This window comes from Scyliorhinus canicula, chromosome 9, assembly GCF_902713615.1.
Source record: "Scyliorhinus canicula chromosome 9, sScyCan1.1, whole genome shotgun sequence".
Taxonomy (NCBI): domain Eukaryota; kingdom Metazoa; phylum Chordata; class Chondrichthyes; order Carcharhiniformes; family Scyliorhinidae; genus Scyliorhinus; species Scyliorhinus canicula.
The window spans coordinates 88,061,485-88,086,148 of record NC_052154.1 but is presented as its reverse complement, the minus strand read 5'-3'; the positions used below and the strand labels follow the sequence as shown (position 1 = coordinate 88,086,148).

The window sequence follows — 24,664 nt, the reverse complement described above, 5'->3', positions numbered from 1 at the left end:
TAATAACTGATAGAAAATCCGTATTCAGTCGGCTGTCTTTCCAGCAAATCTTGACCTGCATTCCTGCATCCTGTTTATTTGTGCAGCGCTGCCCTCTAGGAACTATGTCGACGAGATTGCTGTAAAATAAGTATGCGCCTATACACCTTTTATACTATTTGAGTAGTGATTATGCACTCGCTGCGTGTACTTTTAACTTCTGATTTATTTGTTTTACCGCAGCTGTAAAATAGAACAGTGCACAACAGTAACCCTGAGCAACAAAACACAAAAACAACAAAAATGATCAGCGTTTCCCATACTCTTCCTATTAAATCTTCCATTAGGCATACTCGTTGTTTTGAAGTTGGTTTAAAATACTTCAGAATGATATTTGTGAAAGGGATGCATATAACATCCAAGGATCAGGAAATCACCATGCCCTTTATGTTTTCTCTTCCCCATAACTCATACAAAGGAATTGGGATTGACTGTTCAACTGCTGAAACCTGGTCTGTTGAATCTATACATCAGCTCCTCTATACCGTGGCTCCATTGACGAGACATTTCTCCCAACAAAAACTTTTCGATCACAGTGTTGGATAAGTACAACTCCCGGAACATCCATTGCCTCTTGGGGCTTCCACTACCCATTGTGGAAAAAACACTTCCTAATTTCACCTCTAAATTGCCTACATCTAATTTGGGGGATATTCCCCTTTTTCGTGATTCTGCACCTAAATGTATGAAATTGTTGGGCAATTAAAGAACAGCTGGTTGTCAAGCCTGCCCCACACTACCATGGTCAGATAATTATGGTGCAATATTATTTCCTTCCCCCTCAATCACCCTTTCAACCATGTAATATCTCCCAGGAGAGGCAAAGAAATGCTGGGCCAATAAAGGGAAAACATACTCAAATTCCGCCTCTTCCCTTTTAGTCAATTGAAGTCTGTATGGGAGATCACATGCAACATGTAAACACTTTATAATGCGATTTCTTTGAGAAACCTTTGTGCTTTCCCGATATATATCCAAGATTACATTTTAATGCTCTTAAGTACTGAGCACCCCTCGAATGGAACTGAGGAAGTACTTTCTTTGTATTCTGATGGATGCTTGTCCCGCAGGGCTCTGTGCTGGGTCCTCCACTTTTTGCCATTTATATCAGTAGCTTAGATGAGGGGAGCGAAGACATGGGAATGAGATGACACAAAGATAGGAAGGAAAGTATGTTGTGAAAAAGACATGAGGTTGCAGATAGATAGGAATGGGCAACATTCTGGCAGATGTTGAGTATAATGTGGGAAAAAGAGAAGTTGTTCACTTTTTGGCAGGAAGAATAGAAAAGCAGAGTATTACTTAAACTGAGAATGGCTGCAAAATGTAGAGGTGGAGGGATCTAGGTGTTCTAGTGCATGAGTCAAAAAAGTTAGTATGCAGGTACAGCAAGTAATTACGACTAATGGAATATTATCCTTTATTGTGAGGGGAATTGAATATAAAAGTAAGGCTGTTATGCTTCAGTTAGCCAGGGCACTGGCGAGACCAGAGGTTGAATCCTGTGTGCAGTTTTGATCTCCATATCTAAGGAAGGATGTAAATACGTTGGGAGGTTTTCAGAAGAGGTTTATTAGATTGCTACGTGGCATGAGTGGGGGCTGTCTTATGATCAAAAGGTTAGACAGACTTGTTTCCATTGGGGTTTAGAAGAGTGAGGAATGTCTTGATTGAAGTATATAAGATCCTGAATGGTATTGACAAGGTGAACATGGAAATTATGTTTTCTCTTGTGGGTGAGTCCAGAACGAGAGGTTTCACTGAATATTTTGAACACGGAGGTAGATAGATTCTTGTTAGGCAAGGGATCAAATGTTATCGGGGTAAATAGGTATGTGGAATTTGAAACAAGGTGATCAACCATGATCTTATAGAATGATGAAGCAGGCTTGAATGGCCTGCTTCTCCTATTTTGTATGTTTGTACTGTGAACTCTGCCTGCCACAGTGTTTCCACAAGGATTTGGACAGGTGTATACCATGTAGTTTGTCAGGCCTACTCCACCATTCAATACAATTCTGGTTGCCCTTGGGCTTAATTCCACTTTCCTGTCCCCTTCCATATCTTCTGATTTCCCTGAGGCACCAAAAATCTCTGTCCAAAGCTTAAATGTATTCAACGATGGAGTATCCACTTTGTGGTAGAGATTTCCAAAAGATGCCCATTGAGTAAAGAAATTTCTCCTTGTCTCAGTTCTAATGATCGACCCCGTATCCTGAAATTTCCATGTGTTTTAAATTCTATGACCAGTGAAAACAATCTCTCAGCATCCACCTTATCAAACCCCTTCAGAATTATGTGGATTTCAATGAGATCGCCTCTCATTCAAAGAATTTAAGCCCAATTTACTGAACCTCAAATCATAGGACAATCCCCTCATGCCAAGGACTGAGTTAGTGAATCTTCACTGTATTGCAAGTATATCCTTTCTTAAATGTGGCATCCAAAACTACACGGAGCATTCCAGATGTGGTGTCCCCAAAACCTTGTGACAAGACTTCTTTATTTTTCCACTAAATCCCTTTGCAGTAAAGACCAACGTGCCATTTCCTTTTCTAATTACTTGCTGCACCTCCTGCGTGCTAACATTTGGTGTTCCTTGTGCGAGCACACCTGAGCCTCTTTAAACATCTACAGTTCTAAGTTTCACATAGGACCATAGAATTCCTACAATGTAAAAAGAGGCCAGTGTCATTGAATCCACACCAACCCTCTGAAAGAGCACCCTACCTAGGCCAATCATCCCCCCCCCCCCCCCCCCCCCCCCCCACCCCCCCAGCAAACTTGGATAGTTACTCTGTCTCTTCATCGAAGTAATTAATATAGATTGTAAATAGCTGAGGTCCCAGCATTGATCCTTGTGGCAATCCACTATTCAATGTCCGTAACTTGAAAAAGCCCTGTTTATGCCCACTATCTATTTCTATCCGTTAGCCAATTCTCTATTAACATGTGTTCATATGGTTCACCCAGCTTCATGAGTCCTTACCTTGCTATGAACTTTTTGTTTATCAAAAAACTTTTGGAAATCAAGGTACCCTACATCGAATGGTTGGAAATCCACGTACCTTCCATCTGCCGGTTCGCTTTCATCTACCCTACTAGTTCATCCTCACAACTCATTGTCAACAGGATTTCCCTTTAGTAACCCACGTTGCCTTGTTCTAATCATGCCATACTTTTCGAAGTGCGTTACTAAGACTTGCTTAAAGACGTGCTGTTGGGTAATTTGGACGTTCTGAATTTTCCCTCTGTGTACCCGAACAGGTGCCGGAATGTGGCGACTAGGGGCTTTTCACAGTAACTTCATTGCAGTGTTAATGTAAGCCTACTTGTGACAATAATGATGATTATTATTAATAGATCCAGCATTTTTCCAAAAATGAGTGCCAGGCTAACTGGCCTGTAGTTCCAGGTTTTCTCTCTCCTTCCTTTCTTGAAGCAGTACATTTGCCAACTTCCAATCTGATGGGACTGTTCCCAAATAGAAGAAATTTTAGGAAATCAAACCTAGCCCACCCACTATCTCTGCCCCAGAATGTAGGCTGTCAGATCTGGGAGATTTCTTCGATTTTAGTCCCTTAAGTTTCTCCAATACTTTGCATCTGATAATTTCATTATTATCATTTATTTCTGGTATGAAATCTGTGTTTTCCACTGTGAAGATGGACACAAAATATTTGTTCAATTCCTCTGCCAATTTCCTAAGTTTCCCATGATAATTTCTCTTGTCTCTGCTTCTGAGGGAAAATTGTTAACTTCCTTATATACTTTTAAAATCTCTTCCAGTCTGTTTTTATATTTCTGGCTAATTTACTCATTTTATTTTTCCCCCGTTTTTATTATCAATTTTTTGATTTTTAAATTATTCGCAATCCTCCGACTTGCTACTGATTTTTGAAACATTGTACGCCTCTTTTAATATACACCTCCTTTTAATATATGCCTCCTTTTAATCTAACACTATCGGTAACATCCTGAGTGAGCCACATATGGATGTTTCTTGGTTTTAAATTTTCAATGGATTCTATTTTTTTTTTGCAGACTTTGAATTTTTTTTAATGTTTCCACAATTAATTTGCCTCCATACCTTGTAGTGTATTTATCCAATTAACCATAGCCAGTAATTGGCTTTAAGTTTAAGATTCTTGTTTGTGATTGGAGGATGTCACTTTCAAAGTTAACACGGAATTCGATGATATTGCTATTTCTGAATGGATCCGTTATTATTTTTTTCTTTTTAAATTTAGAGTACCCAATTCATTTTTTTCAATCGAGAGGCAATTTAGCGTGGCCAATCCACCTAGCTTGCACATTTTTGGGTCGTGGTGGCAAAACCCAAGCGAACACGGGGAGAATGTGCAAACTCCACACGGACAGTGACCCAGAGCCGGGATCGAACCTGGGACCGTGGTGCTGTAAGGCCGCAGTGTTACCCACTCCGCCACTGCCCTATGGATCTGTTACTATGACTACCAATTAACCCTATTTCAGTACACACTGCTAGATCTAAGATAGCTTTATTCCCTAATCAGTGCCATAATACCTTGCTCCAACAAACAGTCACAAAAATATTTTCCGGACTCCTCTTTTAGATCACTCTTGCAAATTTGATTATCCCAGTCTACATGAAAATTCAAGTCCTCCTCAATTATTGCAACACATTTGTAGGAGCTCCAATAATTTCTTGTTTAATGCACTGGTACAATGACTATTAAGGAACCTATGTGCTGCTCTTCCTAGTTTTTTTTTTACTCTTGCTATTCCTAGTTTCCATCCACACTGATTAAACATGATGATTTTCTGAGGCCAGATCCTTTGTCACTAATGCCCTTATGTCATGCTTTCCCATCAAGACGAGCCTACCTCCTTTGCCGTTATCTGTCCCTCTGAAATATTGTGCACCCTGGAGTATTTATTTCCCAATCTTGTAACACCTTGTAACCATGTCTCTCTATTTGCAAGTAGATCTAAATCATTTACCTCTATTTGCACTACTAGCCCGTCCATCTTATTGCAGATGCTTTGTGCATTGAGATAAAGAACCTTTTATTTAATTTTTTACAACATACTTTCCCTGCGGTATATAACTTTTATTAAACGCTGTCCCTTCAGGGTAGCACGGTGGCACAGTGGTTAGCACTGCTGCCTCACGGTGCCATGGTCATGGTTCGATCCCGGCTCTGGGTCACTGTGAAGTTTGCACATTCTCCCCGTGATTGAGTGGGATTCGTCCCCACAACCCAAAGATGTGCAGGGTAGATGGATTGGCCACGCTAAATTGCCCCTTAATTGGAAAGAAATGAATTGGGCACTCTAAATTTATTTTTTAAGAACACTCTCCCTTTCTGTCTCGCTCTGTTTGTCTTTACTCATGTTGTTCCTGTACGAATGACCGTGACACTGATCGAGGTCCTGTTCAAGTGAAGTCCATCCCAAATGAAAGGCTATTCTTAGTTTATACAAATTACCACGTCGATCAGGTAACGATGCAGAGATGATTACCGTTGATATTCTGCATTTTAATTTGGACCCCCAAGTCTTCAAATTTTCTCGGCAGAACATCATTCTTGTTGTTTTGCATGTGGATTGCAACATATGGATCCCCCCCTCCCACTTCAAGTTCCTCTCCACTATGAGGAGCTGTCTTTAACCCTGGCAACAGCCAGGCATCACCACCTTCTCAGAGTTCCCGGTCGCAGCTGCAAAGAACAGTATCGATCCCCCTGACAATACTGTTTGCAGCCACATTCCTCTACGCTCTCCCCAACTTGAATAGCACCCTTCACCATAATGATGTGCCCAGTTTGCTCATGCACCTTGCAGTCCTTCTCCTCATGTACGCATGTAGCTAGTACCTCGTACCCGTTGAACAAAGTCAAGGACTGAGGCGCCTCCATCATTACATACTGATTTACCCATACATGTTTGACTGGTAGTCACCCTCTCCTCTGCAACTCAGACTCCAGCTCAGCAACTCTGAGCTGAAGTTTTGCAAGCTGTAGGCACTTCCAGTGGATATGGTTGTCTGGGATTGCAGTGCATTCCACATATTCCTACATGCTGCAGTAGTGTCCCACCACGAGTTTTGTGATTTCAGTCCAACCGTATTTATTTAATTTGCCCAGTTAAAGTAATAGAACATTGCATTCTCCTGTCTTGGAAACAAAAAAAGAAAAATCACCAATGACTGGAGGCTGATTTAAAAAAAAGGATCAACAGGTTTGTTTCAAACACTAGCTATCGGAGCACTGCTCCTTCCAGATTCACCTGAGGAAGGAGCAGTGCTCCGAAAGCTAGTGTTTGAAACAAACCTGTTGGACTTTAACCTGGTGTTGGAAGACTTCTTGCTGTGCTCACCCCAATCCAACGTCGGCATCTCCACATGAAAAAAAAGGAGCACCTCTCTTCCCCACATGCACCGGCTTCCCACCTGGACAAAATTCCCAACTACACATGCTGTCTGCATCTCACTCTGTTGGCTCCTCTGTGCATCTCCTTACTCTATACTTATTACCACCCACGCAATGTACTGCATAATTGTTTTATGGCCCTTTTCATGTGCTCCTCACTACTACATGGCCTCTGTGTGGGCTGTAGAGAATTAATATATTAAAAGATATAAACTGGTAAAGGAATATATAAATATTTTCCATTTAAATTGAATTCAACTAGTGAGTCATTTGGCACTAATTTCTGAACTGAGTATGAAAATGTATTGTTTGAATTGCTAATGAAGCTGTTGAAATTTGTACTCGACCACATGAAGCTCTGCAAATGTCACCTGCCTTTAGGCATTATGATGCTGAAACAGGGATTTTTATTTTTGTTTCCAGCATTACGCTGATGCCTTTTGTGTCTGTGCTGGGTTATTCATCAAATGACTCAAAAGTAGTAATGCAGCTTGTTGACAGGAAAGCCCGGTGTGCTTTATAAAAGCAGCTTGCGTTATGGTTCATATGTTGATGAGATTGACATGAAAATTATCTTCAGATTTTCCAGTTTGTGTGCATATTCTGCAACAGGTTGTGATGAGGGGGAGCATTAGTGATCAGTAAATGCAGGTCTGTCTTTTTGCTGGAATGTCGAATTCCGTTCTAGCTGTTTTGATAGTGCTTGGATGCATTGTTAAATGAATACTGCATTGCCATGGTTAATGTTTTCACACTGTAAATGCAACTGGATGTACGACTCAGATTTATAATCTTTTAAATTGCTTTATTGCTAATTGAGATTGTGGCAGCTAGATTTACTATGCACAACTATCAAACCCAATGGCTTTGGCTGCAATAAAAAGTAGTGCACCTGAGAAAGCTTCTTTCTAATAGTAAAGAATTAGCAATAGGTTTGGGTATGTTGCTGTCTGAACTGTCGCCCAGTTTGAATCACTAGCACAGTGGTTAGCACTGTTGTTTCACAGCGCCAGGGTCCCAGGTTTGATTACCAGCTTGGGTCACTGTCTGTGCACAGTGTGTACGTTCTCCCCATGTCTGCGTGGGTTTCCTCTGGGTGCTCCAGTTTCCCCCCATGAGTCCTGCTGTTGGGTGATTTGGACATCCTGAATTCTCCCTCTTGTGTACCTGAACAGGTGCCGGAATGTGGCAACTCAGAGCTTTTCACAGTAACTTAATTGTAGTGTCGATGTAAGCCTACTTGTGACAATAATAAAGATTCTTATTATTCAGTATAAATGTGTTTTTTTTTAACTATGTTACATAATCATAGTGTCTCTAATCTAATAATTGTTGAGTATATCTTTTTATCTGGCAAAATTGACCTAACACATTTTAAGTGGCAGCCTGGATTCTTGAGAACATCATGTAACTCTGGACACCTATAATGCATTACTTTTATTGGGAAGAATTCCTCATTGTTGTTATAATGTGTTTTCTTTTCCTGATAGGAGTGTTTCACAGGAGCTGTCAGAGACCATCCTCACTATGGTGGCCAACTGTGGCAATGTCATGAATAAAGCCCGTCAACCACCTCCTGGAGTAATGCCCAAGGTCCGCGCACCCAGTACCAGCAGTATAGAAACCATGTCACCTGTACAGGTACAAATAGTTAAGTGGAACAAAATTATTTTCATCTTTTAGGAAATGTGCAAAAAGCACATTAATGACAAGTTGTAGTTTTATGTATGCAAGTAGACTGATAAAAGACTATGAAAAGTATTATCTTTAAAATAAAAGCTCAAATTACAGTGCATATTTATTTGTAACTTAGCATGTTACAAATATCTGGTTCAGTTATCATTTCATTGTAAACTGATGGGTATATTGGCTAACGTTATTTTGATATTTCCTGTTCTAAAGTGGGAATTTATATTGTAATTGTTGGTAATGTGAAACTGAGAGGTTGCTGAGCCAAAGTGGTGATATACATGATACAGATATTAAATACGGTTTTTAATCACTTGGGTCATATTCCATGAATAGAACAATTATACTTGAATGTAGTGACTTTTATCTTGGTTTACAGCTTATTGTTCACCCACCTGTCCATTCAATTGTATATTCAACAAGTGTCCATATGGCACCTTTGCCATTGAAGAATTTTCAGCTCTATGCATTTGCAGGTCAGGTTATGTAGCATATGTGGAGACAGAAAGGAAGGGTCATAAAAAGGAAAATGTTAATCCTGGCGCACACATGCTGCTTGTGAAGCACGCGACTGCCTGCTGACCACTTTCCAGCAGTTTCATTTTTATTTCTATTAATAAACACATCCCTGCAAATGCAATTGAAAACCCAATGTCTCCTACCCACTTGATAAATGTCATAGTTCCGTTTAAATCTGGAACTATCAATCTGGGGAATCTGCATTAGGATGTGATGCAGTGGATTTCCCAATTTCTCAACTGATTGACACCATTGCTATACACACTATTGTTTTCCTGTGCGTCCATCCCCTCCCCACCCCCACAAAGAGCACAATTCCGTTGGGTAAGGACATGCTTCCTCTTGGGCACCTAGCTTCCCCCTGACCTTCATGTTTAATTGTCTGGTATGCCAGTCCCAGTCATTTCTGGATCTGGTGTGAAAGTTCCAGAAGTCCCAATCTACCCAGTTCTAGATTTATGTCAAGGCTCTTTCCAAAGTGTGCTTGTTGTGTTGTTTTTGTATCCCTGTGTCCCCCAATCCCTAGTATAATTTAGGATAGTTGCTTCTATTCGAGTGGAATCTGAGCAGGGTAGAGGTGCCCATCCTGGCCTCCATTCCCATCATACTCTAAGTGGAACATTGAGTTAATTTTTGTTCTAAGGAGAAAGCTGAAGCTTCACATCTAGCTCTGTCCCTTCGGGCTGTGAGATGAATGTTGTGAATTTTTCCAGAGGGAAAGATTGGCACATATAGCAGAGAAGACAGATGGTAGGAGAAGCTTGTAGCAAGAATGAAAAAGCACTTGAAGGCAAACACACTGTCAGAGCTTGAACATGTGGCAACCAAGGGAGAGTTCAAAAAAAATTAATGCTTGTTGTCTTTCATAATCTTTATTCGTAATCTTTTTTAGTGTCACAAGTATGCTTACATTAACACTGCAATGAAGTTTCTGTGAAAATCTCCCAGACGCCTGTTTGGGGACACTGAGGGAGAATTCAGAATGTCCAATTCACCTAACTAGCACATCTTGTGGGAGGAAACCGGAGCACCAGGTGGAAAGCACCGCAGACACTGGGGGAAGCGTGCAGGCTCTGCACAGACAGTGACCCAAGTGGGAATCAAATCTGGGACCCTGGTGCTGTGAAGAAAAAGTGCTAACCACCGTGCTGCCCTTGAGAACTTTGCTTCAAAACTTGACCTAAAATATTCACAGAGCAGGCACATCACCCTGAATCTCACTCACAACCCTGGATTGGGGAATAGGAAAGTGGCCTGGGTTTATGCTCATACTCTTTACTGCTGGAAATGTTTGTGTTGGCAGTGGATGAGGACAGGTTTGGGTTAGCTTGGTGCCTTCTTTCCCCAAGACCAAATAGATTGCTGATGCTGACTATCAGAGATCACAAATGCACAGTCACAATTTAGATAGTTATAATGGGCAACCAGCATATTAATCATCTTTATTAATGTTACAAGTGGCCTTGCATTAACACTGCAATGAAGTTACTGGGAAATTCCCCTAGTCGCCACACTATGGCGCCTGTTCGGATACACTGAGGGAGACTTCAGAATGTCCAATTCACCGAACAGCACATCGGTTGGATTTGTGGGAGGAAACAGGAGCACCCGGATAAAACCCATGCAGACTCTGCACATACAGTGACCCAAGCCAGGAATCGAACCAGGGTCCCTGTTGCTGTGAAGCAACAGTGCTAACCACTGCTACCATGCTGCATCTAATACGTAATAAGAAAGCAACTGCTTGGGTGGATTGAATTTGCTGGCAGTAGTGGAAATAACTTAAACATTTGAATAAGGTGGAAGTTTATATTTTGGGTAGGATTCCTGATCAGTACTTAGCACTTTTGTGTACCTGTTAACGATACTGAAAGCTCATAGCCCAGTCACGTTACGTTCAAACATTCAGAATATTAAAAAGATGTTCTTAATTAATGAAGGTTGTCTTTAGGCAGGCCTGGATCCAGTTGCATTGCAGAGTAGCCTCCCCCATTCTGTTTGAGAATAAATTGTACAAATTAAATGATACTGCCGTCTCACATCCAAAGGCCTTCCTCTTCCTTGCTCTAGTCTCCACTTTTGTATTCCTTGATTTTGAGTGTGAGTTTATTGGAGCCTTCCATTACTCATAGCGTAGTCTGTGCTTCGTGCCAGTAGTAACGTAAAGGTAAAGCTGCTCTTTCTTTTAAAGCTAAGACATTTCTGAGCTACGTTGGGGCAATTATAAAGGTTGGGGGAAGGGCGTGGGAGAGAAACTGGGGTAAGAGATTGTAGATAATACTTTGATATACTTTTCAATATAACTCATTTTATCAACAGTTTTGGTACCTTGAACTCAGCCAAGAATGTATTTATGTTTTTATTAATTTTCTCTCTTAAATCAGATTTTTTTCTTCCGCCTCACCCCTTCTCACCCATCCTCTCATTGTAGATTGACTCTTTGTCTGGCATGGCTTCGTTGACCATTGGTGGATCAGCTGCATCTCTCACTCCAAGTATGCAGAGTTTCACTACTAATCTAAGTTCTGCATTCAACACCCCTCAATCACCAGCAAAAGCCTTTCCTCCACTCTCTACACCAAACCAGACAACTCCTTTCAGTGGAATTGGCGGTCTTCCTTCTCAGCTCCCAGGTTAGACCATCCCAAAATTTCTCATGTGACAGTCTATTGTGGGCATGTGTAATTTAACTTGTGTGGTTACATGGACAGTGTTTTCTTCACTCCATGAAGTGACCAAATTAAATTTAGTGTAAGGCTAAATTGAGATATTGCAATACGCGCTATTGCAGTAGCATTTTAAACATATTGCGATGCAATGTATTACCAGTTATATGTATTACCAGAAATAGAGCGAAATACTAAGATCTACTCTTGAGAACTTCCTCAAAATAACATTATTCATGAGCTGAGGTATATCACTGGTTTCTATCATACAATGACTAAATCACCAACTGCTCAGCTATTGGTGATTTCCATAGTTCGCTGCAGAAATACAGCTGACTTTGTACATGGCTAATTTTACAAGCTGATTTATTTTCATGTGCCATGTAGGAATGGCTTGCTTTCTGAACTTAACTATTTTGTGGATCATTACTCTTGTTCAGATCAGCTTGTTTTGCTATTTGGTCTTAATTTTCCTGCTGCATTCAGTAACTTGTGTTTTGCTTGATTAACTCTTTTTGTGCTGATAAATATTCTGAGAATGGGACATTATGTACTTATTGGCATGCATTATCCATAGTATGCCACTTCCAAGTCTAGTAAAACATAAGTCATACTGATTCAAAGCTACAGCTCTTAAACCAGTTCCAGCACCACTCATTTTGTTGTTTTTCATTCCAACCATTGCTTGTTGAATGAGATTGGGTTAAATTTCAAGCAGATTTGTAGGCGGAAGTTGCTGAAACTTAGTTTCATGTATGACTTTCATCCCATCATTCTAGTCTGCTTGTTCCTGGGTTGTACAAGTGAAATAATATAGTGCTAATTCTATTACTTGCCATTCATCCCTCTTAATCTCTTGAACCACTGAAATGAGTTGATTTTAAAGCACGTCTCTGAAATTTGCATGCTCAGCTGTATGTTTTTAAGATAGTTTTAAAACAAAAAAAGGGCAAAACTTCAATTTACAAATAATATAAATGAGTTGTTTTCAGCAATGCACATTCATTAAAAGGGATGTGCAAAAATTCAATGCTAATTTCATTCTCATGTACCATGTAGTAACAGCTTTATTTTGTAATATATTAACTGCTTCCTGAATCGTCATCTCTCTGTTCAGATTATCTTGTTTGTCCATCTTGCCTCTCGTGTTCAGTAATTTGTATTGCTTTGACTTTCAGATGCAAATGTTTCTTAAATCCAGTGCTTAGTGATGTTTTTGGTGCCTTGAGTCCACTGCAGCTATTGATGCACTGAGAGCCCCATCCTAATTTCTGAAGGGCCAGAGGAGCTACCAAAAATAAACCAGTGTTTTTTGTAGAAATCATTTTCGCTAATATACAGTAATAAATGTGCTAGTAAATAAAAAAGTACAGAGAAATACTGAAATGTGATGAAACCTCAGCCGCTGAAAATCTATGATGAATCCACCCCTGCAAATGTGCAGCATATGAAGCGGTCCTCTGAAACATACATAGAAACATGCACAGAAAATAGAAGCAGGAATGGGCCAAACAGCCCTTGGAGCTTGCTCCGCCATTCATTATGATCATCAAATTCAGTACCATGATCCTGCCTTCTCCCGATATTCTTTCATCCCTTTAGCCCCAAGATCCACATCTGCAAATGTGCAGCATATGTCCAAAGATGTGCAGGTTGGGTGGATTGGCCATGAAAAATTGCCCTTAGTGTCCAAAATTCTATGATTAACCTAGGACAAATGTTCGGCACAACATCGTGGGCTGAAGGGCCTGTTCTGTGCTGTATTTCTCTATCTCTATCTCTTTGTAATTCCTTCTTGAAGTGGCAATGTTTTGACCTCAACTACTTTCTGTGGTAGTGAATTCCACAGAGTTACCACTCTTGGGTGAATAAATCACTCCTCACCTATGTCCTAAAATGTTTACCTCTTGATTCCTAGTTCTGGACTCCCCCACCATCGGGAACATGCGCTTACCTTCTGGAAAAAGTTCTGACCCAGCAGACCCCAGATGTTCACTTACTGCTTCAAATTAAACTTTAAATCCAACTCTTAACAGTTTGTACGTGTTCCCTATATTCTGGGTTTCCTTTGGAAGTAAAAACGAAAGATCATAGAATTTACAGTACAGAAGGCCATTCGGCCCATCGAGCCTGCGCCGGCTCTTGGAAAGAGCACCCTACCCAGGCCACACCTCCACCGTACCCCCATAACCCAGTAACCCCACCCAACACTAAGGGTAATTTTGGACATTAAGGGCAATTTAGCATGGCCAATCCACCTAACCACATCTTTGGACTGTGGGAGGAAACCGGAGCACCCGGAGGAAACCCACACACACATGGGGAGAACGTGCAGACTCCACACAGATGGTGACCCAAGCTGGGAATCGAACTTGGGACCCTGGAGCTGTGAAGCAATTGTGCTAACCATTATGCTACCGTGCTGCTCCAACGTGCTGTGAAAGCTGATAAATATCATAGATCAGCAAGCAGGCTCACCAAAGTATAAACCCAGTTTTAGATGTTTTGCTTCAAGGTTGCAACTGCAAACTACTGACTGGCTAAGATCACAGGTCTCTCTCAAACTGCTGCGATGAATCTGAAACCAGCGCATGATTCACAATCCCGGTGCAGTAATGTCTCACGGAGGCTTGCTTGTTCTGAATATGTTTGCCAGTTGATTGCACTATTCTGGAATCTACGCATCTTATCAATCAGTTTGAAGTGTGTGTGCTAGCCAGAAGGATCGTTCTGGAAAGGAAGGAGGAAGTGAAGAGAGTCCTGCATTATGGGACTGATTCTGATGGTGTGACCAAATAAAAAGACACTGTGGCACATGATGCACTTGCAGCTTTGTCCATTAACCACATTATTGAGCTTAAGGATAGACCAATAAACGCTGTAATACGTTTTGATGGGAAGCCTTATTTGATTTTATACCTACAGGTAGTTTGGGTACAGGGAGTTTGACTGGCATGGGAACTGGTGGACTTGCACTACCAACTGTGAACACTGATCCCTTTGGACAGCGAAAGATGAGCACATCTGGACTGAACCCACAGACATTCCAGCAGAGTAAGATGAAACCTTGTAAGTGGTTGTGTTGTCTGTGACTGTTGTGCGAGTGTGGCCTAGCTAGCTTATTCTGTTACCTTGGTTTAAAGATAACTAGTCTTCACAGAGCGATACACGCAACCAGGGCTCAAAATAGATTTCCTTAAATAATGAATCGAAGGTTTTGCGTATTGACGGGTTTATTTATAAACTCTGATATACTATTCGAAGTTATCAACCTGATTCAATCTTTTCCTAGTAAATTTTCAGTGACCACAGGAATCAAAAAGCACCCAAATTCTAGACTTGTGTGCAACACAACTTCGGCTTTAATTCATCATAGAAATGGCAGCAAATGCTTGTCTTGCCAGTGGTACCCACATCCATGAATGAATTAAAAGAAAATCATACTGGGTTCATTTTTAAAGTTGGGTGTGCTGGAGAGCTATCTATGTTGTATATATCAACTACTGAATTACTCGGCTAAAGTGAAAAGATAGTAATAGGAGGCAAAGAAATAACAGCAAATGTTTCTTTCACAAAGAAACTGAGTAGCAGAAAAACAAATGTGAATCCATTTTAATTGATGTATGTAATCTGGGTAATTGGCAGCAGTTGGGGAAGATCGTAAGGCCTGTTTGTGTACTACTTTGCAGAGCATCGTATTTGAAGTACCATTGGAAGTACGATAACATTCGAGGCCTAGTTCTTAATCCCTCTGTGCAAAGACATTTCTGCATCCAAAACCAAGAAACCTGGGTTAATGGGAATCCAGAATCTAGCAGCGAAATTGGAAGGAATTATCAGTCAGCAAGTGCTCATTATTTGGAGAAGGTTCTGCTTTCGAGCTTTTTACTAAGCTTGGCTGGAGCAATATAGGACATGTGACAGAACGTTGAGGTTACGACCAAGATTCTGGAGTGGGACTGGGGGATGAAGTTGATGATGATTGGGGGCAGGGGGGGAAATTGTTTTGTCCCTCATTTTTAACAATTTTTTTGGCAAAGAATCCATTGCCTCCTACACCAGTGTTGAAAAATATACCATTGAGACACCTCTATCCTCAGCCTATTTTGAGTGCTGCATTAGGTTGCCCCAGTGAATGCATGCACTTGATATGAATGCTTGTCTGCATGTTTGTGAAATGCCAGCCCATGTTGGAATTTATCAACACCACAGTTTTCCTCTTCAGTTATTACAATTAGCACCATGTGACAGAAATACAAACCAATTTGGTAATCATTTTGTTCAAAATCCAAATCCATTTAGCTGTGCAACCATTATATCTGTTCTTTCTGAACTGATTTCTCGACAAGTGATATTTGCATAAACCAGTTGACCTTAAAGAAATTGATCACTTTTACTTTAATCTATCAAAATTCACCAAATTGAAAGCAAAAGAAATGTTTGTTCTGGAAGGAATTCTTAAACATGTTTTATTTGCCTAGCTGAGGACTCAATAAAATGCTCTGCCAAAATGGTTGTTCATTTGTGCATCAGTGAAGGCAAAATTCGTGCAATATCCAAGTCAAAGATCCTAACCTTTGTGAAAATTTGTGGCTCGTTTATCATTCTCAACAAATGGAAGTGTTTGAAATTGGTTTCAATTGATTTTAAATTTTCAACCTCTTAAAAAAAAAAATGTTTAGAAAAGAGCAAGGTTAGTCTTCACCCAACCATCTTTAATTATGGACGTTGTTTTCTTCTGGAATTTTCTTCTCTTTAAAGGTATTGAACCCTTTATCATTATCATGGTTAGAGGTTGGCCTGCAGCACCTCAACTAAGTATTACCTGTCTGCAATCTTTGAGTGCAAGTTCCAGCAAAATATTCGGCCACGTTGGAAGCTGAATGCTACGTGCAGCAGCTTGAGCATGTTTTGGTGACAAAGTGGTATATCCTTTTGCATTTTCTCAGAACAGAATTTCAGTGCTCATGAGGGAATTGAACTTTCATCCATTCACTCAGTGGGTCTTAACTCCAATGTGCTCTGCTGTGTTCCCAAGTAGAATTGCAGAACTCAAAGCTTAGCCAGCTAGCATCGGTTGCCCATTTTTCTTCTTCCCCAGGGTGACGGGGAGCAGTGCAGGTACGATCACAAAACTGAATCCTGTATTCATATGGTTAATTAATGTGAATTCAAATGGAACCAATCTGAAATACTTGCAGTGCAAAATATTGCAGCTTATTTGTAATAGTTTATTCAATAATTGCATTGTTTGTTAACTCTGTGATGAAGATCCAACGCTGACAAACGCCATGCACATTGTTTATATGTCAGTCTGTTGCTTTGCACGTACTATTGAACAATAGTTGCCAAGTAGATTTTGATGAGATTCTTTTCCCCACACAGCTGACCTTTCTCAGGTATGGCCAGAGGCAAATCAGCACTTTAGCAAGGAGATTGATGACGAAGCAAACAGCTACTTCCAACGTATCTACAACCATCCACCCCATCCTACCATGTCTGTTGATGAGGTGAGTTTCCATAGTCAATGAATAAAATCCATTCACTATCAATTTAAATGCACTGCATGAGTTAATTTGAGTACAAAATGCCCTTGAATAGGCTAAATCCACAAGTCTTCAAAACTGTGTTGCTTCAAGTGCCTTCATTGCACTTCTAATTTGCTTGCCTGGTGACCGTTTCCATGAGCAAATTACAACGGTAGAATGTGAAGATGGGTTTCAAACCATTAAGTGTACCCCTCATCTAGAAACCTGGGGAATAGACCCTGATTATATTGGCTTCATTGCTTTTATGAATGAAAGCAGGTGTGTTTTCTATTTTGACAAATTACAATTGAACATGAGCTTTATCACTTCAGGTAAGTCTGCAATTATTTTCTCCCATCCTAGCTGACCAAAAACTGCAGGTATTTCACTCCAGTTTTAATGCCAGGGCCAGAGGCATGGCAATCTTAATTCATATGAATACAATTCTCCTCCTCTTAGTTTATAGCCTTCCCTAATGGTCATTATAATTATTGTGTGGTTCTTGGTGAACAGTCCTGTAGTCATAGTTAACGCCTATGCCCCTAACTGTGATGACACAAACTTTCTCAGTTGAACACTCTCCTCAGCCTTGATTTGCACCAGATGTTTCTAGGAGGTGACCTGAACTGTGTTTTGGACCCGGGATTTGTCTCACCCGGGGTGGCCAGGGCTTTGTCCTCTTTTATGGTACAGGTTTGGGCGGGGGTGGCACTTTTACATTCAAACAACAGAGTTTTCTCATGTCCGCCATGCGTACTCCTGCATTGTCCTTTTAAATTTTAAACTACCCTTCGGTAGTTGAGGCTGAGTACTCGCCAATTGTTATCTCTGATCAAGCCCCACATTCTGTTGATCTACAGAGTCCGGCCCTGCCGAGCACCCACCCTGGAGACTATGTATCTCTGTTGTCAAACAATAAATTTTGTGAGCATTTAGTCTACCTCCATAGAGGATTTCATAAAATTTTGAAGTCAGACTCCATTTCTCCCACCACCCTTTGGGAGGCTCGTACGGCCATCATTAGGGTGGTAAAGGGGATCTTCTTGTATGAGACGCATCTTCTGGAAAGAGAGGGGACCTCAGTCCTAGATAGGGATGCTTTCGTGTCTGCATGGGTTTCCTCCGGGTGCTCCGGTTTCCTTCCACAAGTCCCGAAAGGCGTGTTTGTTAGGGGAATTAGCCATTCTAAATTCTCCCTCAGTGTACCCGAACAGGTGCTGGAATGTGGCAACCAGGGGGTTTTCACCGTAACTCCATTGCAGTTAATGTAAGCCTACTTGTGACAATAATAAAGATTATTATCTGGCATCTTATGGGTTGCAGAATTGATTAACCAAATTGTCATGTTCCAGGTGGGTTCTCCACAAAGTAGATTCATCAATTATTTTGTATGAACGCTTGTTAATTTTTGTGTCATTTGTTGACATTACTCTGTGAGCTTGTGTTGGTTGTTGCAGTGCTGCATGCACTGTCTAAGCTGTGACTATTGCATTATTTTGTATTTGGTCCATGGGCATTGAATTCTACTCAAAACCAATGATATCATGTAGTGTTTTTGTTTTACAAGTTTAATGGAGAGTCATTGTAATGAACAGGATACTCTGGGCATGGTGCCATGCAGAAGCCTGGTCTGATATGGATGAATATGTAATCTTAGGTCTTGAACGGACAAGTGATGTAAAAAAAAAAACAAGTAACATCTATCATAGTCAATGATGTGTATCTTAGAATTAGATTTTCACTGCAGTGTGTTGTTGCATTGTGAATGTGCGGCTGATTTAGCACACTGGGCTAAACCGCTGGCTTTTAAAGCAGACCAAGGCAGGCCAGCAGCACGGTTCATTTCCTGTACCAGCCTCCCCAAACAGGCGCCGGAATGTGGCGACTAGGGGCTTTCCACAGTAACTTCATTGAAGCCTACTTTTGACAATAAGTGATTTTCATTTCATTTTTCATTTTCATGTCGCCATGTGCTGACTTCCAATCTTTCACCCAGGAACTGCAGAGAATCCTGCAGTTTTATATGTTTCTTTCGCCACTGCATTGTCAGCAGGATTGCATGAACTTTAGCCAGCTGTACAGTTGCATAAAGTTCATGGCAGTTTTTGAGGAGTGATTTCAAAGTGTAAAATTGATGTGTTTGAGATTGGAAGAGTAAGAAGAGGTAAAATCGAAGCATTATAAGCTGTAGTTTCATTGTGACTTTTGTCAGCCCAGCTGCGGGCCTTTATATATGTGGAGAATGTTCTTTTGAGGTTGCCACTGGTTCTGGGAGATGTATGAATCAGGAGTTGGAGGAACTAAAGCATCACCAAGCTCAATATAAAGGCAGTTTAAACTGACTTTCATGGCAGTGAAACAGTCTTTCAGGAACGGTTTTGTCCGTTCCTTAAGATTTTTACTTAAGTCTCTTGATGCAGTATTTTATTTCCGGCAAGAGATGATGTAGAAAAAGTTGTAAAATAACTGTCTACTCTCCTAACTCTGACAAAAGGAGAAACTGGGGAAATTATACTTTAATTCCTAATGAATACTATAATGAAAAATTCAAAACTGAGTTGCTGGAGTAAGATGAAATTGACACATTGTGACAGTGGTAATCATTCCAAATGTATGAAATTGATGTGCCTTATCGAGAAAAGAGACTATGCTTTGTTGCAGTCATAATAATGATCTACATCCCAGCAAAAGCTAGCAACTCCTTCAAAATTGGCTGATTGAGAGTCCTTGTTTTTAAAAAAAATCAGTTGGTCCTATTGCCACTACATTTTTTGTGAATTGAGTTCTATTTTATTGGTTGTAGTTGTTCAGTTGCACTATTTGATTTTCTTAAGAAGAACTGAAAATGAGGAGCAATTCTCCGGCTCCCGTTACGATACCGATTGAATATTCAAATATATTTCACTCCAGAATCTTGCAGACAACGCATTCAGGAGGTTGTCTTCCCAAAAGTGCAGAAACCACTGCACTCCCAATTTCACAGTTTTAACCACGGTTATGACCACAAGTTGTTAATTGCTAAGCAAACCAAATCCCAGAGAGAAACTGCTTAAGCCATACCTTTTTTTGTATTCTGAAAACAAGAAAACGTACTGATCTCAGTGGCAAGCAGTCCAGTAACATTTATAGGACTTTTAAGAAATTAAAAGTAAAAGATTTATTGACAAGAAAACCGTTAAACTAGTCTTATAAACCACCCCCCCCCCCCCCCCCCCAAAAGTCTCCATACTTGAAAATGAAAATCGCTTTATTGTCATGAGTAGGCTTCAATTAAGTTTTTTTTAAAATAATTTTTATTCAAATTTTTCAACAACAAATTTTCTCCCAACAATAAAATAAACAAGGTATAGAAATAAACAGAAAGAAGACCCCCCCAATACAAAGCAATAAATTAATAACAATACAATAAACAAGAAAGTAGCAAACAAACAGTCGCAAAAACAAACCCTCGAGAAAGGGCTGCCACCGCCAGAAGAACCCTTGTACCGACCCCCTCAGGGCAAACTTGACCTTCTCCAGCCTGATGAACCCGGCCATGTCATTAATCCAGGCCTCTGGGCTCGGGGGCTTCGTGTCCCTCCACTGTAAAAGAATCCTGCGCCGGGCTACTAGAGACGCAAAGGCCAGGATATCGGCCTATCTCGCCTCCTGCACTCCCGGCTCCGATGCTACACCAAAGATCGCGAGCCCCCAACCTGTTTCCACCCTGGAGCCGACCACCTTGAGCAAGGTCCCCGCCACCCCCTTCCAAAACCCCTCCAACGCCGGACATGCCCAGAACATGTGGGTGTGGTTCGCCGGGCCTCCCGAAAACCTCCCACACCTGTCCTCTCCCCCAAAGAACCGGCTCATCCTGGCCCCAGTCATGTGCGCCCGATGCAGCACCTTCAGCTGAATTAAGCTGAGCCGTGCGCAAGAAGAGGACAAGTTCACCCTCCTCAGGGCGTCCGCCCACGTCCCCTCGTCGATCTCCTCCCCAGCTTCTCCCACTTCACTTTCAGCTCCTCCACCGAGGCCGCCTCCTCCTCCTCCTCCTCCTCCTGCATCACCTGATAAATTGCCGAGATCCTACCCTCACCGACCCACGTCCCCGAGAGCACCCTATCCTGCACCCCCCTAGGCGGCAGTAGCGGGAACACCGCCACCTGCCACTTAACAAGCGCCCTAATCTGCATATATCTAAAAATATTCCCAGGGGGAGACCCCACTTCCCCTCCAACTCCTCTAAAGTTGCAAACTTCCCATCCGCCTGATGTCTGCTCTATGCGCCTGATGCCTGCCCTATGCCAACTCAAAAACCCACCATCTATTCTCCCTAGTGCAAACCGGTGATTGCCCCGTATCGGGGCCCACACTGAGTCCTTCACCTTCCCCCCCCCCCCCTATGCCACCTCCACTGCCCCCAAATTTTGAGGGAAGCCACCACTACTGGACTCGTAGAATACCTTGCCGGGGGGAGTGGGAGCGGGGCCGTCACCAATGCCTCCAAACCCATACCCACACAGGACGCCAGCTCCAACCTCTTCCATGCGGCACCCTCCCCCTCCATCACCCACCTACGAATCATTGCCACATTCGCAGCCCAGTAATACCCACACAAGTTGGGCGCCTACCTCCCTGCCTCGCTCCAGGAATACCCTCCTCACTCTCTGGGTCTTCTGCGCCCACATGAACCTCCGAATACTCTTATCAACCTTCCTAAAAAAAGCCTTCGGGATCAATATGGGGAGGCACTGGAAGAGAAACAAAAACCTCGGGAGCACCGTCATCTTAACTGACTGGACCCTTCCCGCCAAAGAGAGTGGTAATGCGTCCCACCTCCTAAACTCCTCCTCCATCTGTTCCACCAGCCTCTCAAAGTTTAGCCTATGCAGGGCCCCCCAGCTCCTAGCTATCTGGACCCCAAGATATCTAAAGCTCCTCTCCACCCTCTTCAACGGGAGCTCTCCTATCTCCCTCTCCTGGTCCCCCAGGTGCAGCACAGCAGCACAAACAGCTCACTCGTTCCCACGTTGAGTTTATAGCCCGAAAAATCCCCACACTCCCCAAGTATCCTCAGCACCTCTGGCATCCCACCCGCCAGATCCGCGATGTACAACAGTAACCCCCCCCCGGCCGCGCACAATCCCCCTCCAGTTCTTCGAATCCCTCAGCGCCATGGCCAAGGGCTCAATCGCTAACGCGAAGAGCAGGGGAGACGAGGGGCACCCTTGCCTCGTCCCTGGGACAGCCGAAAGCCCTCTGACCTCCTCCCATTAGTCACCACACTCGCTACCGGGGAACTACACAGCAGACTCACCCAGCTAATGAATCCCTCACCAAACCCAAACCTCCTCAGCACCTCCCACAGGTAGCTCCACTCCACCCTGTCAAATGCTTTCTCCGCATCCATGATGCTACTATTTCCGCCTCCCCATCCGCCGAAGCCATCATCATAACATTAAGCAGCCACCGCACATTGACATTCAGCTGCCTCCCTTTCACAAACCCCGTTTGGTCCTCATGGATAACCATCGGGACCACATCTTCCACCCTCCTCGACAGTATCTTAGCCAACAACTTTGCGTCCACGTTGAGGAGCGAGATCGGCCTGTAAGACCCGCACCAGAGGGGGTCCTTAACCTGCTTCGGGATCAGTGAGATTATTGTTCTAGACATCGTCGGGGGCAAAGCCCACCCCCCCGCCCGCCTCATTCAGGGTCCTCACAAGCAGCGGGCCCAGCAGAGAACTTATAAAACTCCACAGGGAACCCGTCAGGCCCCAGCGCTTTCCCCGTCCGCATTCTCCCCAGCGCCTCCATCAGCTCCTCCAACTCGATTGGGGCCCCCAGACCCTCCACCCACTCATCTTCCACTCTTGGGAACTCCAGCTTATCCAGAAAGCAGTCCACCCCACCCACCTCCCTGGGGGGGCATCGACCGGTACAGCCCCTCGTAAAAGGATCTAAATACCCCATTAATGTCCCTACCACTCTGCACCAGGTTCCCGCCTGCATCTGTGACTCCCCCTATCTCTCTCGCTGCCTCCCGCTTCCGGAGCTGGTGGGTCAGCATCCGACTTGCCTCCTCCCCGTACTCATATACCGCTCCCTGCGCCCTCCTCCACTGTGCCTCCGCCTTCTGGGAGGTCAGTATATCGAACTCCATTTGGAGACTGCGACGCTTCCTCAAAAGCCCCTCTTCCGGGACATCCGCATACCTCCTGTCCACCCTTACCATTTCTTCCACCAACCTCTCCCTCTCAACCATCTCCCCCCTCTCCCTGTGCGCCCGAATAGATATCAGCTCCCCTCTAACCACCGCCTTCAGCGCTTCCAAGACCACTCCAACTTGCACCTCCCCGTTATCGTTGGCTTCCAAATACCCCTACGGACCCGCCCACATACTTCCTCCTCTGCCAGAAGCCCCACATCTAACCTCCACAGCGGGCGCTGATCCTTCCCCTCCCCCAGCTCCAGGTCCACCGAATGCGGAGCATGGTCAGATATGGCTATCGCCGAATACTCCGCCCCCACCACTCTCTGGATTAGCGCCCTGCTGAGGACAAAAAAGTCAATCTGGGAATAAGCTTTATGGACATGGGAGAAAAAGGAAAACTCCCAACCTCCTGGCTTCAAAAACCTCCAAGGGTCTACCCCTTCCATCTGATCCATGAACCCCCTCAGCACTGAGGCCACCGCCGGCCTCTTGCCCGTTCTTGACCTCGAATGATCCAGAGCTGGATCCAACACAGTATTAAAACCCCTCCAAAGATCAAGCCCCCCATCTCCAGGTCCGGGATCCGGCTCAACATTCGCCGCATGAAGCCCGCATCGTCCCAGTTGGGGGCGTACACATTAACCAGAACCACCCGTTCCCCTAGAAGCCTACCACTCACCATTACGTATCTACCTGCGCTGTCCGCCACCACACTCGACGCCACAAACGACAAGCTCTTGCCTACTAAAATCCACCCCTCGGTTCTTCGCATCTAGCCCCGAGTGTAACACCTGCCCAACCCAGCCTCTTCTCAGCCTCACCTGATCCGCCACCTTAAGGTGTGTCTCCTGGAGCATAGCCGCGTCCACTCCCAGCCCCTTCAAATGCGCCAAGACCCGGGACCGCTTCACCGGTCCATTCAGCCCCCTCACGTTCCATGTGACTAGCCGAATCTGGGGGGGTCTTCCCCCTCCCTCTGCGCTGGTAGAGCCATAGCTCTCCCTCGGTGGCAGACACCCCTCACAACCTCCCCCATCACCAGCAGTTCCCCTTTGGCCCCTGCAGCAGCAACCCGGTACCCCCCCTCCTAACCCCCCCTGCCATGCCGTGTAACCCTTTCCATCGTACTTCCGTAAGTCAGCCGATTCCTGCTGACCCCGGCTGCTCCCACCATCCCAACACCCCCCCACCCCCACCCCGATGCAACACAACCACCAATCCCCCCTCCCAGTGCCGGCCCCACCCACTGTTCCTCCAGCACGGGAAGAAAACCCGCGCTTCCGTCCCCCCCCCTCGGCCCCAAAACGCGGGAAAAAGACGGGTACATGACCCAACGGGACCACGAACAGCTCCCCAGCCCTCCATCAGTGAAAAAACGAAAAAGCGCCCAAATAACTAAATAACAGTCCCAAAAAGCAAAAAGGCATCATCAAACACAACCAATAAAAGCGAAAGGATCGAGTCGAGCTTTTCTGCCTGGACAAAGGCCCAGGCCTCCTCTGGAGGATCAAAATAGAGCTGGCGGTCCTTGTAAGTGACCCAGAGGGAGGCCGGCTGTAGCAGGGCAAACTTCACCCCCTTCCTGTGAAGCACTCCCTTCGCCCGATTGAAA

General features: G+C 43.6%; 1 protein-coding gene across 9 annotated transcripts in view; it reads left to right on the top strand.

The window, feature by feature from the left end:
- The window catches only part of cnot1 (CCR4-NOT transcription complex, subunit 1), a 244,344-nt gene that overhangs the window by 124,495 nt on the left and 95,185 nt on the right, over positions 1-24,664 (top strand). For 4 of the 9 annotated variants that reach the window (XM_038807123.1, XM_038807125.1, XM_038807127.1 and 1 more), the window contains 4 exons: positions 7,943-8,102; positions 11,092-11,293; positions 14,252-14,395; positions 16,712-16,836. In XM_038807123.1, the coding sequence (XP_038663051.1) occupies positions 7,943-8,102; positions 11,092-11,293; positions 14,252-14,395; positions 16,712-16,836 (631 nt within the window). The remainder of the gene's footprint in view (positions 1-7,942; positions 8,103-11,091; positions 11,294-14,251; positions 14,396-16,711; positions 16,837-24,664) is intronic. The other 5 variants (XM_038807130.1, XM_038807131.1, XM_038807124.1 and 2 more) reach the window with 3 other exon arrangements.